Below are 17,011 nucleotides of genomic sequence, written 5' to 3' on the forward strand. Positions count from 1 at the left end.
GAAGACATGCATGCAAGTCAGACAGCTAGTTCTGTTTGGGCAAAAACAAAGCAGGGATCAAAGCCGGCTTCTAACAAGCATCTAAGTTTGGCCTTAACACTATGTTCTTCACCTACAAGGCAAATAAGGTAGTTGTGGGCAATTTACTTCTTAAATTTTACACCCAAGCTTGGAGACCATTTAGGAGCTAAGAGGGACAAGAACTGATTTCAAGAAATTGAACAGCAGTTGTCAGAATTGGGAAGACAGCATTTTTACAAAAAACAACATAACAAAAATATCAAAGAGCAATTTTATTTAGCTTATTTGGCACAAAACTTACAAGAACCATTTTGTTCCCTTCTTAAATTTAGTACAACTAGCAAGGAAAAAAAGGCATACTAATACATTTAATAAGCTGTACAGCAAGTGAAATGTGGAAAGAGGCACCAGAAAGATCTACCAAAAATCAAAGTGCATGAAAAATACCTACTCTGAGCGCCTCAAGGTATTGTATTAAGGCACCACTCCTTTAGAAGGTTTACTGAATACATCAAGTGTGCAACTTCTTGGTTTGGAATGTAAGAGTCCTTCAGCCTGTATCGGAACTGGATACTGCAACCTCTGAACGGAACAACGCTTCTCCTTGTAAATGTTATACGGAGAGACCTCTTTCTGCCCAACATCATCTCTCAGCCAGGAGCGTCACTGTCATATGCTTTGAAAAAGCCAACATAGGTTATTAGAGTGACCAGCATTTTACTTCAGAGTTTTAAGCTGTAGTGTACACCAGGCCTACAAATTCTTTATAATGGTTTTATAGAAAAGAAATGCTGCAGAGACAAAAGTAACATGGAACATATCAGTAAGTACGTTATTGATAATTTATCAAAAGAACTTTTAAGGACTTCCTGGAGTATCTCTTATAAATCAGAATCCAAGTAGAGTTATAATCCAGAATAATTAAATACACTTTTCAGAGTATTACAAAGCTTCCTTTAGGACTAGCAATCAAGTCCAACAAATTCCACAAGACTTCAGGAGCTTTAAGTATGTAGAAAAAGCCCAATATTGGACAGCGGTAAGTGTTTTTCATAATTTGAAACATTTAATGCAAGTACCTGTAACTGCAGATCATGTTATACTGGTGTATATACACACACGGAGACATCATTACAAGAGCCAGACACCTTGGTTCGTTGTGGATTCTGCACATCACTGCTCTTGAGTATGACAGAAGTTGCACCAGTTTTCTTATTTCAGCATCTTCATTAAGAACTATTCTTTTAAGAACCAAACCGCTTCAGTTACAAGAGGAGGTACCACAGGCCAGATTCACATCTAGTGTAAACAGGTTCCAAACAACCAAACAGAAGTTGCATCCGCTTCTTACCAGCTTTGACTTTGGTTTTGCTGCTCAGCTGGATCACCAGTCTCCTTTACTTGCAGGAAGAAGTTTAAGAAATCTATGCCCATATCAAAACTTAAGTGGGAACCAGTAAATGCAGAATATTGTATCAAACCATTGTACAACACCTCTACTGTAGAGAGTTTCAAACATCTCAGGAGCTTGAGGCTGCTTAACCTGAACTCTGGAAAAGCACATTTCTCTATGGACATGCAAAGGCATTTAAATATGAACCCTAAGCATTACAATATTTCATTTCTTGTCCTCTTATGGTGTAGACCTCAAGAACACAACTGTGTGTCCCATTATGAAACCAAAGCACCCTTGAGCATTACAAATTCTAAACAGCAATGGCTGAAAAGAACGGCATCTGGAAGTGATCTACACATTACAGAGCATGGTGTTTCACAAGTCTCAGAACAGTTCAGTTCATACTTTCTGGGATAACTTTCCCTATACCTTTGCTCCAGTACAGAGCTGTAGTTTTCAGTAACTCTTTTACCCCTGAATTATTTGCTACCACATATAAAACATGCCACAGAAGTGGCACTCAGGGCTAAACATTTAATAACATGTCCTTTTTGTCCTTTATTAACAATTACAATCAGCAGAAAGAAAAACTATTCACTCATTTATTTCATGATTTATATGTAAGTCATGTAGCAACTTAACATGGGTGTTATACATTTGTGCTTCCGTTCTCTGGCACTTGGAGGAGGAATTCATTTCCAGATAATCACATCTTGCTGAAGCATTCCTTTGCATTTGTCCAAACTTGAATTCCCTTTAAAAAAAGTTGAAAATCAATAGGTGGAAATACACTTTGTTTGCAAACCTCATCAACAGACTTTCTTCCACAGAAGAGTCTACAAAGAAGTCCCACAGAACTTCACACAAGAGTAAGGCAGAGACCATGCTGGAACTGGACCACACTGCCTATTATATATCAACATTAACATGCAGCTGAGTTAAAGTAGGACAGAATATGCAGGAGGTTTTACGCTAGTGACTTCCAACCTTCTGCGACTGCAGTGTTCCTAGTTATTGAAAGTTTGCATCTGATCCCCTGCTGATACAATATATACACTAGCCTGGCCTTTCACAAACGTACCTTTTTGCACATGCTAATCTGCATAACAGCATAGCTTATAAGCGCCTCCTTCAAATCGTGATTCTTTTGTTCTTTAAATCGTTCAATGTCAGCCCAGGCACTTTTCACAAAGTCTCTGGAATTAAAAGCAATATTTCTGTTAGTAAGTGTTTTACATGTTCCATCCTCAGCTGATCTTCCTTCCTCTGAACCCTCAGCGGAGAAGCTATATATATATATATATATATATATATATATATATATATATATATATATATATATATGACAAAGCGCTCCTTCTTTCAGTCAGTAAACCAAGTTCTGCAGTTGTTATGCATCCTACAGTGTCCTCATTTTATAATTGGCACTACTATCTAATTCTCCACCTTCTTCTTAAGGTTTTTAATCTAGGGAATCAGTTTCACAGCACCTGCTGGGTTGTTTGTTTTGCGGCTTTTTCCCCCCCCAGTAAGCATCACTGCCACAGAACCAGTATAATTCAGAATATACTTTTCTCCTCAGATTCTGTTAGGGTAACTAAGTAGCTTTATGCTAACGTTCAGCACACAACACTGCACATTTCTTTGTCAATTGTCAAGTCAGAATCTTAGTCTTTCCAATGTGAAAACTCACTTGTCATCAGGATTTGAGACACTCAAGTACAACAAACATTTACAATGCAAATTTGACTTGGACAATTCACTTCAGGAATTAATTTTGTTGGTTTGGTGATGTGTCTTCAGGTCTCCTTAACTAAAATGGAGGTAGATTTCTATAATTCATAGCTTTCATTTGTGCTGGACTATACATACAAGGCAAGTATTCACTTGAAAATTGCTTCCAGAGCTACAAAAGCAGATCTCCAGTACTTCTGTCAAAATGATTAAGATACTGCATTTACTGAGCGTCTTGTTGTTTTGAACTATTCATGAACTAGTCTTATCTTTCCAGCTCTAATCCTAACATATTAGGAGATACCACGTTTACCCCTTGTGTTATACGATAAATGTGTTCTGACACAATCACGTTGCTTTAGGAATGTTAGTTCCTATTTTTCATGTTTGCATTCCTGAAGAAAATTTCATTAGAGCACCGAGAAGCAGTTACTTCAAACAACTCACCAGAACTTCTAATCTCTCTCAAACAGGAGTCAGTTGTCCCCCATATGAGAAGTTGCAGAATATGAGCTCAGGACCCATACACATAAACCAAACTAAATACTATATTTGAAGCAAATCAGCTTTCGAGTCTTACGCTACTCAGCTGCAGACCTACAAGCTCACCTGCTAAATATATTACTAGCTGAACATAAAAGCATGCAAGTCAGCCATTAGAGTGGGCTCTGTAACTGGGAAAGTCATCAGGTTTTACATAAGCCATACTCTCAGACCAGAAGCTAACTGCATGTACTGTACTTTATTTCAAAACTTGCAGCTGACAGGAGCTTTTATAGACAGCTCATAAACACCAAGAATATATTAAAAACACTTATAAAATGCAAACACCTTCAAGAGCATCCAGTAAAGGACTTTTGCTAAGACAAACCCTGTGTTTTCTTTGAAAAAGTCAAGCCCGTTTACCTGCTCTCCAGATTTTTAGACTTAAGTTGTTCTTCTCCTTCCTGTATCTGCTCTTCTAGAACCTTTATCTTGGCTTCCCTCTGCTCGGGGGTTTCCTGCCCAAAGAGCTTGCTGGTCATCCCTTTCAGGGAGAATGTTCTCACAGTCTACAAAAAACCAAAGACACTCTAGATTTGGGATTCTTGAGCACAGCCACAAGTCATTATGTGATTTTAGCAGCATTTGGGCTTATTCTTATTATTCGGCTGATTTTTGGCTTTATCTTCCATTTCATGAATGTCCCATTGATAAGTAGCTATAGAAGGTATGGTGGCTCAACATTAGCCTGAGCAAAGTGGGGAGGAAGTAATTTCATGTTCAAACTCTTAAGGCTGGTCTGTGGATTGGACCATAATTGAGTCATTCCACTGACATGGGTAACCTTTCAGAGCAATTTTCTTACTGAAGTAGGAAAGAACCTAAGTCTTGTGTTCTGTATAAGACAGAAAAGCCATAAAGAAGTTGCGTATAGAGCATCAATAGAACCAACAGCAATATTAAGAATTCTAAGCACTTTTTTTGAAGTTACCACCTTAATATAATATTTTAAGTAACATTATCTTCCATATAAAAGACTAGCCACAGATCAGTAATATCCACCTCTCAAAAGGCAAAGGAAGTCTTTGGAATTTTGATCTTTAGGATAGAGTTGTTTGTTTTATTCTGCTCAGGTCGTATTTCCTGCAACCCTTTACTTGTTCAGTATTCAATAACAGAAGTTTGGTACAAACAGCTTATGTCACCAAGAACCAAGTTACTTTAAACCTCAGATGCCTACAGCTCATATGATACCGCTTCTCATAAGTGGCAGCCAGCATGTCAGTGCCATTTAAATGTCATTCTAAGTAACTTGGCTCAAAAAAAAAAAAAGGCATCTTGGAGAAGAAAGTGGAAAGACTCACTCCTGTTGCCAGCTCCTCACACTGCTGTTTCTTAGATGTTAGGTCCTGTGCAGCCATTTCCAAGTCATATTGCATTAGTTCGTGTTTCCTGCAAACTGCCCTGAAAAGTAAGCAATGAAAGATCTGTCACATAATACTTTGTTTTGCTATGTTTCCCTCCATTTAAACTTTACAAACGGCATCATGGTTTTTTTTGGCAGGCAGCATGTTCAGTTTTTTGTCTAGCTTGAATTCAACAGCCTTATCACAGAATGCATAACTCTGCAAATGCATTAGTTAAGCAAGTTTGGATCAAAGTATAAAGAAAGTTCTTAGTGCAGCAGCGTTCTGCTCTTCTCCTCCTCTTTTCAGACTCATTCCGAGACACTCTCAGCAATACAAGCCCTACCACCTACTTAAGGACACCACTGTAAAATAGTTTTATTTAAAATATATTACAGAAAAATCACAACTGTGACAAAAGGTACCTGGAGATGGTACCTGTCACAGCACCAATGTGTCAGTCAATCATAAAATTCTTCACATTTTATTTTTTAAACAACGAAACAAGAAACTGTGCTTCTAGATTCATATAGTGCCTTTCATCTGGAAAACAGGAGAGTTTCCTCTGACCACCTGCAGTAAGTCCCAGTCCTGTGTGGGCTGATGATGCTACATCCGTACTCCAAGGCCAGACGCACACTCGTCTCCCAGGAGAAGCTACTTGTGCTCTGGGTTCCCACACAGCAGCACACACTCTCCAGCCCAATTCTCTACAGCACTCCCGGACCTCTCCAAGAGGTCCGGAGCCAGCCCATGGAGAGCACAATAGCTTTAGGTGCAATCTTAAAGCATAAAGCAGTTTGCTTTTGTATCACTGCTTGTAAGGGAGGACTGCCCTATAAAGGCTAATTAAAAAAAAAAAAAAAAAAAAAAAATCAGTATTTAGCTGCACAATACTGCACAGCAGATGAAAGTTATGTAAGGGCGCTTTGAAACTTGCTGGAATTTGTAATGGCCGTAGCAGCTCTGTTTGGCCTATCTCATTTGAAAACTGAAGCTTTCAGCACATTGGGGCACTATTATACCAGAAGCCAAGGAAACAGTGTAACCAGAGGAATAAACAGCATTACCTTCCACAGCATGCCAATTTTAACATTTCTGTCATTTCACTACTGATAGCTCAGTTCTAACTTTTATTGCCACCCACATGGCAATGTAAGCAAAATAAGAGGTGAGAACATGGAGATTCCACAACACTGAAACTTCTACCTCTCGGAGAACAGAAAAGGATACCAAGCTCAATTCAACATCAACACGATATTAGAGGAAAGGACTACAGCTTCCATTTGAGCTATACACTTCTGTACATACCGTAGTGCTTCTGCATAGAAGAGATACTCTTTCAGCTGATCTGCATAATGTTCTTCTTCTTCCAGTATGTCATCAATAGAAGCTGCATATCTGGTGAAAAACAGCCATGGTTAAATATAAAGTTCTTTAATTTAACCTTTAAGGACTACAAATAGAGTAGCAAGGGAGGACACCTGTTTGACACAAACACCAGTCACAAAGCAAAAGACTGAAAAACACTTCTATAAAGGGTTTTTCCTTTGTTTTTAATTAAACTCTTAAAATCAGCAAATACAAACACTCCTGCAGGCCTGTTTCTTTGGTTGTTACTACAAGATCTATCATAAGTTTCCTGCTGAAGATGAGGCAGTTTTTATTACAGGAAAGGAAAACAATTTATTCCTTTTCTGTGGTGGACTGTCAATACGCAGCACCAAGGCAAAAAAAGACATGGTGCAGAAGAAATCCTACAAGGCTTAAAGCATTAAGGCATAGGAACGTGAACATCATACCTTCTGAAAAGCAAAGAGGCAGTATTTAAAAGGCTGCTTTCATTGTTCATTATTCAGCCCGAGTACAACAGAACTCACAGTGGTGCTCTCAACACCACGACATTAAGTCCTTCAGCTCCTTGAAAGTGTGTTGCTTTGTCTGCTGTGTAAGTCAGGCATATCAATTCAGAGCAACAAGAAGTTTAAACCTGCCTTTTAGGGAGAAATCTGAAGTACAAGGGCTTGGACCAACTCCACAGTTCTTGCATTCAGTAAGAGTTTTGTCATTTAGGCTGATGTCTCCTAAAAATGGCAAAAAGCACTTTCTTTTTCTCATTTATATTGCTTATTGGAGAGTATTTAATAGGTTCTCACTAACCAAGATGACTGTGCTTGGACACATTTGCAGGGACAGGCCTACAGCTAAGAGGTAACTGCACATGTCACTTGGCACAGTGACTGAAACAGGATGCCACTTTAGCCAGCAATACAGGGCACGTGCCACCGGAGATAAACAGAATGAATGAGATCCCATCACAAATGCCTTCATCTATTCTGCCAACTCAGTCTGGATTCTCAAGTGTGTGGCAATCCCTTGCACAGCTGCAGGCTCTCTGAAGCAAGCCTATGCCCATGCTTGTCTAGTGACCAGCACAATGTAACCCAAACGTTAATCACAGCACCTCTTGGCTTTAAAGTCTTCGCAAAGTCTCAGTTTTTCCCTTTCTTCCTGTGCCTCTCCAGTAACCAGCTCTATGGAAGACGAGGCAGAGTCTCAAGCTGAAAAGGAACTGGTAACGTGACTTGGGAGAGAACAAGAAATCCCTCCTGCAAGCTCCAAAAGAAACAACAATATCACTTAGACCCCCGAGAATCTAAAGGGAGACACTCCTGCTGAAAGTTATCATCATCCTCAGGCCTGCTCAGTAGGGCATGCGAACTAAGGCTCTTCAAGGAGGGAGCAGCTACTTGCAGAATAACTGGAAGAATGTGGAGCCTAAGGAGAAGTTGTAGACATGCCCAACTGTTCAAGTATGAATTTTCTAAGTTTGCAAGCAAGGTGAGTTGTTTTGATGCTCTGCAAAATCAAAGACATGGCACACCCAGGAAAAGCCCTACCAAGGCTATTGGTGATAAACATTAACATATGAAGTGATCAGCAACAGCAGATCAGTTTAAGTACAAGGGATAAAAGAACTGGCAGAACAAGAATTCACATTATGAATCAAAGTAAGAAGAAATCCAAACTGTTGAAAAATATACTTGTACTGAAAAAATCGTGCAGTCACACAGGTCATAAGTGGCTTACCCTCTCTATTTTTAAGTTCTGAAGTGCAACAATTTTAGTATAGTGGTTAGATTTCTCAGGGCAGCAGATGGACCACATTTCAGTTTCAGGTAAGTTCTAAGTTTAGAGCAGTGCTAGAGCTCATCTGTGGCAGAACAACTCTCCAAAAAAATGAACAAAAAAACCCAACCAACAAAGACCCACCTTACTTAGACAGGGTTTTCATAATGACACTTAAGTTTGATTTGAAAAAAAGGTAGTAAGAGAAGCTATATTTCTGACTACCTAAGCTGAAGTTTAAATACTGGTTTGTCCTAAGCAGGTAGACAAACCAGGGAAAATCTGAAGGAGAAACACTGCAGTAAGTTCTCAAGGTACCTAATATATTCCCACTCTTCATGGGAATCATCAACTAAACCCCTGTTTTAGTTTATACTGCTTCCACCTGTAATGACAATCTAGTTGATACATAGATAAAGGGTCACTCATTAACAGCATAAAGAACAGAAGTCAAAGGTCTGGCATTTTTTTCTTTCATCTTTTAAATGATAGAATTACAGCCATTCACTTGAGCTTTCTCAGCATACTCTGTTGTTTTCTATCACTTCAGCAAGCCTGATCCTGTTATACAACACACACCCAGAGGTGCTTTGGGATGTCTTCTCCAAATATTAAGTAGTTTTAGATCATACTAACCAGTAACAACTCAAAAGTTTAAATAAACATCTAGTAAAAGACTACAGCATATGGGGTAGATAGAGAATAATTAAATTAGTCTTGAAGTTTAACATCTATATTAGGCAACCTTCTTGAAGTAGCTTTCTGTTGCAATAAACTCCTGTCTAATGTTATGGGAATGGTAACTGGACTGGTAAGTTATACTTTCAAGAGATCATAGATATGAACCTTACTGGTAGGAGACCACATGGGTCACTGAATGAGTTCCTGAATCTCACAGCTGCTGCTTCTTGCTGGATTGTCACTAAAAGATTATTGTTGTATGAGAGTGCCAGAGCAGAAGAGATGACAGACATGAAAGCTACCTCAGACTTCATGCAGTGATTAAAGTTACCCAGAAACTCATTGCCGTTACTCTGGATCTTTAACCCTAACTGTGTTACAGACAGAAATATTAAACATCTCAGATGTGTGGAGAGGGTTCAGCCTCCTGACTGAGAAGTGAGACCCACTTTTTTTAGTCAGTTACGCATTTCTAGGTGTTTGACATCTTAGCGTGGTGTATCTGAACCACTGAAAACTCACTTGTGGCTCCTTAACTCCTCTATATTATACCATGTTTTCATAATCACTTCAATTTCTGCATACCGCAATAGGTGCTTAATGTTATATTCCACCTTGTCCTGGTTTTGGCAGGGATAGAGTTAATTTCCTTCCTAGTAGGTGCTCAGTTGCCGACTGAGGTTAAACCACGACACACCTCTACTTCAATTATTTTCTTCTGAAAACAGAATGCATTCTCCATTTCTTTATTCTCGCCAGAGCCCTCTGCCTGAAAAATATTATAGCTTTTTTTGGGTGCAAACCACCATGTTAGCCAAAACACAGAAGTGTGAATAAATTATTCAGAGGGGTTCAAATTCTTAAAGATCTGATAAAACCAGAATTATTCTGAAGAAGCTGAGGGCAGAGTTTGGCATGGCTCTTGAAACCCTTCCACTTGACAAGGCATAACACCAATAACAACCAGGCAGTAGTACATATGTAAGTCTGCACTGTAAACTAAAACTGATAACGTTACTTCCACACAAATTACACTTTATCAGTAAAAATATTGTGTGAAGTGTCAAACAGCTTCCATCTCTTGCTGGAGTTGTTACTTATCTGTACTGCGCAATTATAGAAGAGGAATCAGAGTGATGAGAAATTATACTGTTTCACTTACTATATATGACTACCTGAAAGCAGAAAGCATGAGCCTAGAATACCACTTCTGTGAGCACTCTGAAGTGCTAGACTCTTATTTTGAAAGCTGTGCTTCGCGTACTCTGCCAACTGACTCTAAAGATGCAAAGAGGGAGGATTCTCTACTTCATTACATCCAGTCAGTATTTGTTTCAAGAATCCATTGGAGTTTTGGTGCTGATTAATTAAGTTTCTTAACTTTCTGTAATTAAGTCCAAATCTGTGTACCATCTACTGCATGGTACAAAATGCTGCTATCAAAACCAAACGGATCTCATCAGGTCTGCAGTACATTAAAGTTGTATTCCACCAGTTTCTCGCATAGTAGCTTAAAAGAAAAACTGGAAGAATTCCAAACACTTCTACAATTTCAACATAATAATAAAAAAAAAGAAACCCCTCTGCTTCTCCTGAGACCTTTTGAGCTACTTAATACAGTACACGGATGCTAAAATTGTGCCTGCATCCAAGTCACAGAAACACTGTATACCTAAAAACAACGCACCCCCAACTTTCTCAGTGCACTGCTTGTATGTACTTTGGGGTTGAGGGAAAAGAGAGGAAAGAGGGAGAGTTCTACATCTGGCTTACATCAAACTATCAGATATTCAGTCAGTACTTACACATCCATGTGGTGGCCAGCACTCTGCAACCCATCCCCCATCTCCTTTTCTATTGCACTCCACTCACTGTAGGAAAAACAAACGAGAAACAACATCACACATGAAGGGTAAGGGAAGTTAATAAGCTGCATCCTGTATATAGTTTCTTTCCAGGTGACACCTGAATGGAAATTGCCTCAAAGTTAGACTTGGCCAAACTGTCTTCTTCCTCTAAGCAGCAACACTGACAATGGGGCAAGGCTATTCACAGCACTCTATTAAACAATCATCCCTGCCACCTACACTCATCCTCACAAATACACTTAGAGTGGGATTAGTTTTGAGAAGAAAGAATCTTGTTTAATTAGCTAAAACTCAATTTAGGGGGAAAAAAAAAGATACTAGCACTTAAAATAAAGGGGGGGGGGTGTGAAAAAAAAAGGGAAGTTTCTAAAACAGAATTTGGTCTAACATGCTCATCAAGAAGAAACTAAGCTTTCCAGACTTGCAACACGTCAGATAGAAGACTCTCATTCCAAAAACCAGAAGGTGGGATTTGACGTTTGCAAGCATTTTACTGCTCCTGAAGCAGTTTGCTGTATGTTGTTTTCTGTTTTCATAGTAGACCACTGTTTAGTTCTATTCATTTAAAAAAAAAAAAAAATCAACTTACAACCATCTCATTATTGCCACTACCTATTCGCATTAGGGAGATCATTTAGATAAAGAAGGAAACAGAGCTACAACAAAGATAGCAAGAGACTTGCTCTGCACACCCGAGTATGTACACTGCAATTTTAATTGTGTTCTCAGCTTTGTGAAACCTTATGAGATTTCTTAGTTACAAGAATTACATCCACAACTCTTTTTATAAGAAAAAAAAGGAGGGGGTCCCCTTGTATTTTGCATAATTTATGTCTAATGCATCTATTCTGTCCTTCACTTTTTCATAAACATTCCACTCTGCTGATGTTGACATTTGTTTGTCTTTGTGTTATTACAGAACTACACCTAATTTCACTTTAAAACCCCCAATGAGAAAGACATCTGCAATCCATTAACCCAGAGAATTAAATTTAGCACTTGAACAGTGTGTAGAAGCAGGAGGTTTCCCTTAACCAGAAGTTTAGATTCTTTAATTCTCCAGTGAGATGGAAAACTTGAGCATGCCAATTCACTCATATAAATCAAAAAAACGATTGGCAAATTCACTTAAAAAAGGTACTAAAATTGGACATAGTTGTTGATTTTTAACCCTTAAAAGGACCTAGAAGCTTTTCAGAGACAACTGCATGAAAACAGGGAATAAGTTACTTTCTGAAGAAACAGAATGCCAACACAACAACAAAAGCCCCAAAGGTCTGGAACACAAAACAAAAAGCTAGTCTTCCACTTGAGACTAAGCTCAGCAGATCCAGAGATCGCTATATCCAACACAGAAATCTCATTAGAACTGCAATATGAAGTTTTTCAAGGCAAGTATTTAAATGTTTCAGATATACTTTTCAAAAGCATAACAACATAACCACCAAATTCCCTCTCTCTCTCTCCACACACACACCTCTCTTTATGTACATATTTAAAAAATGGATGAACTCTTACCTGAATACTCTTCCATAGTTGCCATGGACTTTATAGACACCATATAGCCGGTCTGCTACCCTCTAAAACATTATTTAGCGTCAATTTTTGGTCATCAACATTAAGTACAATTGCTTTGTGAAAACCCATATACAAACTTCAAGATGAAACCTTAATGTTTTTATACAGGTAAACAAGATTAGGCCTAAATCTAATCTAAGCCACTACTGAAGGAAAAAAAAGTCAGCAGCATTAAGCCTTTGAAGACTGAAGTCAGTCAAGGCTATACTGAAAAGTAACACCTCAAGTATTTCTTCAGAAGCGCCCATGTATAGGATATGCCTATGGAGACCACAAATAATCAAGTTACCTTCAGTTTTTGATAACCAAATGTAAGGCATAGCCTCCTTTACCTGAATAATGCCAAATTTATATACACACTTGCTTATTTAACATAAAGATGGCAAGACAAAAGTCCATCCTGTCACCAAGACTGTAGGGAAAGCTTCAGTAAAATTCTAACAAGTGACTTGATTTTTCCGTCCAGCTCAGTGAAACAAAGGAAAGGAAATGAGCTATCCAGAACTTATTGCTCAAGCTAGATATGTCATTTCAGCTGTTTGGAGAGTCAGTACCTGCTGCAGCCAGCACTACAATGCTGGCAACAACCTCAGAAGAAAAGACCACACGTACACTCTGAAGTGTAACTTGTAATCCAGATAATGCCCTTGTAATTGTGATGTACCAATGAATCAGATTGAAGTTCGGGAAGAGTTACTGTTATTGGTCTGTCAAAGCACTAAAAAGGAAACATAAGCAAACTGCCCAAAAGATCTCATGTGCATATAGCCCTGAGAAAAAGGCACTGTCAGTAGATCACCAGTGATTAATCCTCTCAAGAACCCAGCTCAACAGGGCTATCAGTTACTGTTCTCTCTGCTGCACAGTTTCCATCAAAAATTAAATCCCTGTTGAGCATACTAAAAAGCAATATCATGCTCCCCATTATTGGAATTGTAATTTCCCATTTCCTTTTTGTGACTTTTAAAAAAAAATCTTCCATTCTCAACCCATAGAGTATCTTGATGCATGACATAATTGTTCTCATCATTACAAAGAACATTATTCATTACAGATCGAAGAACAAGCCAAAAAAAGAAAGAGTGTGCTGGGAAGCATACACGATTCATACTACAAGCTCTGGAAAACAAAGTATTATATGTCTGACCAGAAAACTGTGTGTTAGGGCCCTTCTCAGACCAGGCATCCAGCAAAAGCAACTTGTCTGCTGAGTAGAGAGAAGCAGACATCTCGGTCCTCTTTAAAACACCTCCCTCTGATATGTGACCATCAGGGGAAAGGGTAGATTAGCAACATGCATGTGTTTGCTCCTCCAATGACTGTCAAATGCAACCACCACATCTGGAACTTTCCCCCCCGCAAATCTGTACAAAGTCAGCGCCCCCCACCCCCGCCATCTCCTGCCCCATGCTCCAGAGCCAGACTCTCTCAGGCAAAACTGCCCTTATTCTAGAGCACATATACGAGTTCTCTTGACTAAACAAGAAATACTGCCTCAGAAATAAATTATACTATTTGTCACGACACACAGGGGAAATACTTACAGCTCTGACTCGCAGAAGGTGTGATATGACAGACTGCAGTTCATCACTATAGTGTTTTAGCTCAGTAAATCTCCTGGGAGCAGGAAACAGATAGTACATCATTAGCCATCATGAAAGCAAGCTTTCACAGAATGCAGGATAGAACCACAATGCTACAGCCAGCGAGACAGAGCCTGGATTATATTGAGGTGGAATTAGCTGAAGACTCCTAAAGAAGTGACTGCAGAGTTTAATTTCCCTAAAGCAAACAACCCAACACTTGCATAACTGCTTTTATGTAAATGATGAAGGTTCAGAACAATTTAAGAGATAAATTTTTATGAAATATAAGTAGTTAACTGAAATTACTACACCATTGTGTTGGTTTTTTTTTTTTAAAACGGTATTTATAAAAGCAAGCATGAATGAATAGGAAAGCTTCAAATAAGTACAAAGCCAAAATCTGCTGAGGCATACATACTTCTTAATAAAAATGTGTTCACGTTTCTGGCTTGACAAAGATACTTTACTTTCAAGCTGCCATCTAGCCGGTTTTGAGTATAACCTTTCAGAAGTTCAAGGAAGCATTCACAATTATCACAATCCCTCTAAGGCTAAGCCGTACAGTAACTGTAACTAGTTACATATGAAACCCTATTGAGACCTGTACCTGCACAGGAGTCACACAAGGCTAAAAGCAATCAAGTCACTACAGCTTAGCAAAGTACCAGTCAGGTAACCCATCGCAAGTGACCATGTGCACACTGCTGGCCTGCCACTACTGAAGGAAAGAGGCATTTTATCAGCCTCCCCAGTTAAGCCTCAGTGGTAGTTTAAGTTGATACATTTAGCTCATGCTAACCACGAAGCAGAGGCAGCTGCCACAGCTTTGCTAGTGACAGGTAACCAATTAAGCCAGAGCAACAGCCACTTCTGTATACATAAACCCTCCCTATCACACACAAGTCTAACTCATGACCTACTCTGGTACACAAGAACATATTTCATCCAGATGGGAAGCCAGAAACAGCTTTACCTAAATTACTAAACAATGATCTGAAAATAAACAAACAAACACAGAACACTGCAACTAGAATTAAGAAATGGGAGACTAAGATTAGCCTTCCAGGTTGATGTTCAAGCATAAAATACCTTCACCCCTCCTCCCACCGCACATAGTCAGACTTTGTATTTCAGAATAGTTTGTACCCAAGAGGTCTTACTGAAATGAGTCAGGTCACTTGTTTTGGGGGACCAAGTACGGAATTCCAGGGTTTTTCATTTAACACCTCTTCTTCCCCTGCCAGGAAGTCTTCCCCTAAAATATTTTCCCCCCTTACATTCAGGAGGTAGGAGCTTTATTACCATTTCTAATATTTTTGATCTCCAAGGAGCATCTTTTATAAGATTATGACACACACAGGGTTAAAGTACATAAAAAGATTTAAAAGCCAGCAGAGAAACTGTATGGAAAAAATAAATAGTCATTGATCTGCACAGTGGGGTTTAGCGAGCAATCTTTTCAGTTTACACTTTATAAAATATGCACCAGGGCTGCATGTCGGACAGCTGCAGACACGTACAGTGAAGATATTTGAAATAATTGAACTAAAAACAAAAGATTAAAAAGCATGCCTTCAGCTCAGGAAGACTCCCATTTCCACTCCAGAAATTTATAATGAAAAAGTTTTATTTATCCTGTTTTGTGGCAAGAAAGCTTTTAGGAAAGCCGTACTCCCTGAAGGCAAGAGTTGGGAACCTAAGAGAATTTTCAGTATCCTGGACTCCAGCAGCAGTACATCTTCTCCCATGCCAATTCCTCCTTCATTAAAAAATAAAATAATAATTTTTAAAAAAAATCACTTCAGAACCAAGCTGTCTTCTTTTTCTTGTCTCAGAAAAGCATAAACCAAAGTAATGCTATTTTTCGCCCAATCTTCTGTGAAGGTTGGAAACTTTACAAATATAATTTTTCAGGAAAAGCTGTTTTTAAGAGACTGGTGGTACTGCAGATCAAAGGTTTATTCCTCAAGTATTTACTTAAGTCCTACTCATCGCTCATTTAAAAATATTACATAATTATAAAGTAATCTCCAAACTGAGTTTGGTGAGGCACACAAAGGCATGTTTACTTTCCAGTGCATCGTAATGTAGAAGTGTGAAACAAGACATTGTTTTGGCACTCAGTAACTGAAGCAAGCCTAGCGCTCTTCCCTTGGTTTTACTGGTTCTGCAACATCACCAACAGCCTAGATATTTAATTGAGCTATCAAGTAGAACTTCAGACACAAATGAAGAACAGATCAGGTCACATTTCTGTAGGGGCACCACCAGGCTTCTTCTCAACAATATCTTTTATGGTAATGGCAAAGAAGAAAATTTCATTTACAGTAAACAGCATTTCAATATAAGTTATTTACTTTGTGCATTTTACTTGGCAGTACTCCTCCCTACATCAGGGAGGGCAGTACCATTTTCCTGTTTTGTGAAGGAAGATATTACAAGGACAGAACTGTTCACTAAAGAACAAGCCACTTGTCCAACTAACCAGACAAAAAAAAAGAGAGTTACTTTTTGTAAAAAAAAAAAAAAAGACATCTGCCTTAGGAAAGGATTTAATGCTTCCTAAAGAAAGCTTTCACCAAGAAGAAAGCTATTGTTTTGATTAAAGCACAGAAAGAGAACAAGAGGATGGGTACCATGAGGCCAAATTAGAGAGGTCTGCAGTAGATAAAGATTTAACTCTGAGTACCAGAATACCACATTTTTATCACCATATAATTCCATCATTAAAGATATTTATTGCTTCCCGCAGGAGGAGGTTTAGTTTCCAATCTACATTTGATCTCCTAGAGCAGCATCGTTTCAGCTGTTTAAAGCTCCTCAGGTTGCTCTAAGCTGAAGGGTACAGCTCCACTGCACCGCAAGGCAATCCAGACTCGGAGTTGCAGCTATTCTTCACCTGAACCTTTCCTGGTCCAGGAACCTGAAAACCTACACTCCACACAGCAGTCAGATCTTTTGTTTCAGCAAGGTGAGCTTGCTGAACCCACTTTACCACCCAGTCACACAAGCACCAAAGGTAACGCAGAGGGGTAAGACATCAGATTCCAGGCAGCTCAAGCTAAGTGTGCTAGGCAGAGCAAGGCAATATTCCTCCTGTTAGGGCCACACATGCTATGCTAAAAGGCT

The 17,011-nt window shown here is 38.9% G+C and overlaps 1 protein-coding gene across 1 annotated transcript in view; it reads right to left on the minus strand.

The window, feature by feature from the left end:
• Positions 1 to 280: 280 nt before the first annotated feature.
• SNX4 (sorting nexin 4) overlaps positions 281 to 17,011 on the minus strand; it is a 36,230-nt gene continuing 19,499 nt past the window's right edge. Inside the window, 8 exon segments of the mRNA XM_076343014.1 lie at positions 281 to 2,171; positions 2,499 to 2,613; positions 4,058 to 4,203; positions 4,999 to 5,098; positions 6,352 to 6,441; positions 10,656 to 10,721; positions 12,237 to 12,298; positions 13,841 to 13,913. Of these exon segments, the coding sequence (XP_076199129.1) occupies positions 2,124 to 2,171; positions 2,499 to 2,613; positions 4,058 to 4,203; positions 4,999 to 5,098; positions 6,352 to 6,441; positions 10,656 to 10,721; positions 12,237 to 12,298; positions 13,841 to 13,913 (700 nt within the window). The 3' untranslated portion in view covers positions 281 to 2,123.

The sequence above is a fragment of the Aptenodytes patagonicus genome, chromosome 6 (assembly GCF_965638725.1).
Source record: "Aptenodytes patagonicus chromosome 6, bAptPat1.pri.cur, whole genome shotgun sequence".
Classification (NCBI taxonomy): Eukaryota; Metazoa; Chordata; class Aves; order Sphenisciformes; family Spheniscidae; genus Aptenodytes; species Aptenodytes patagonicus.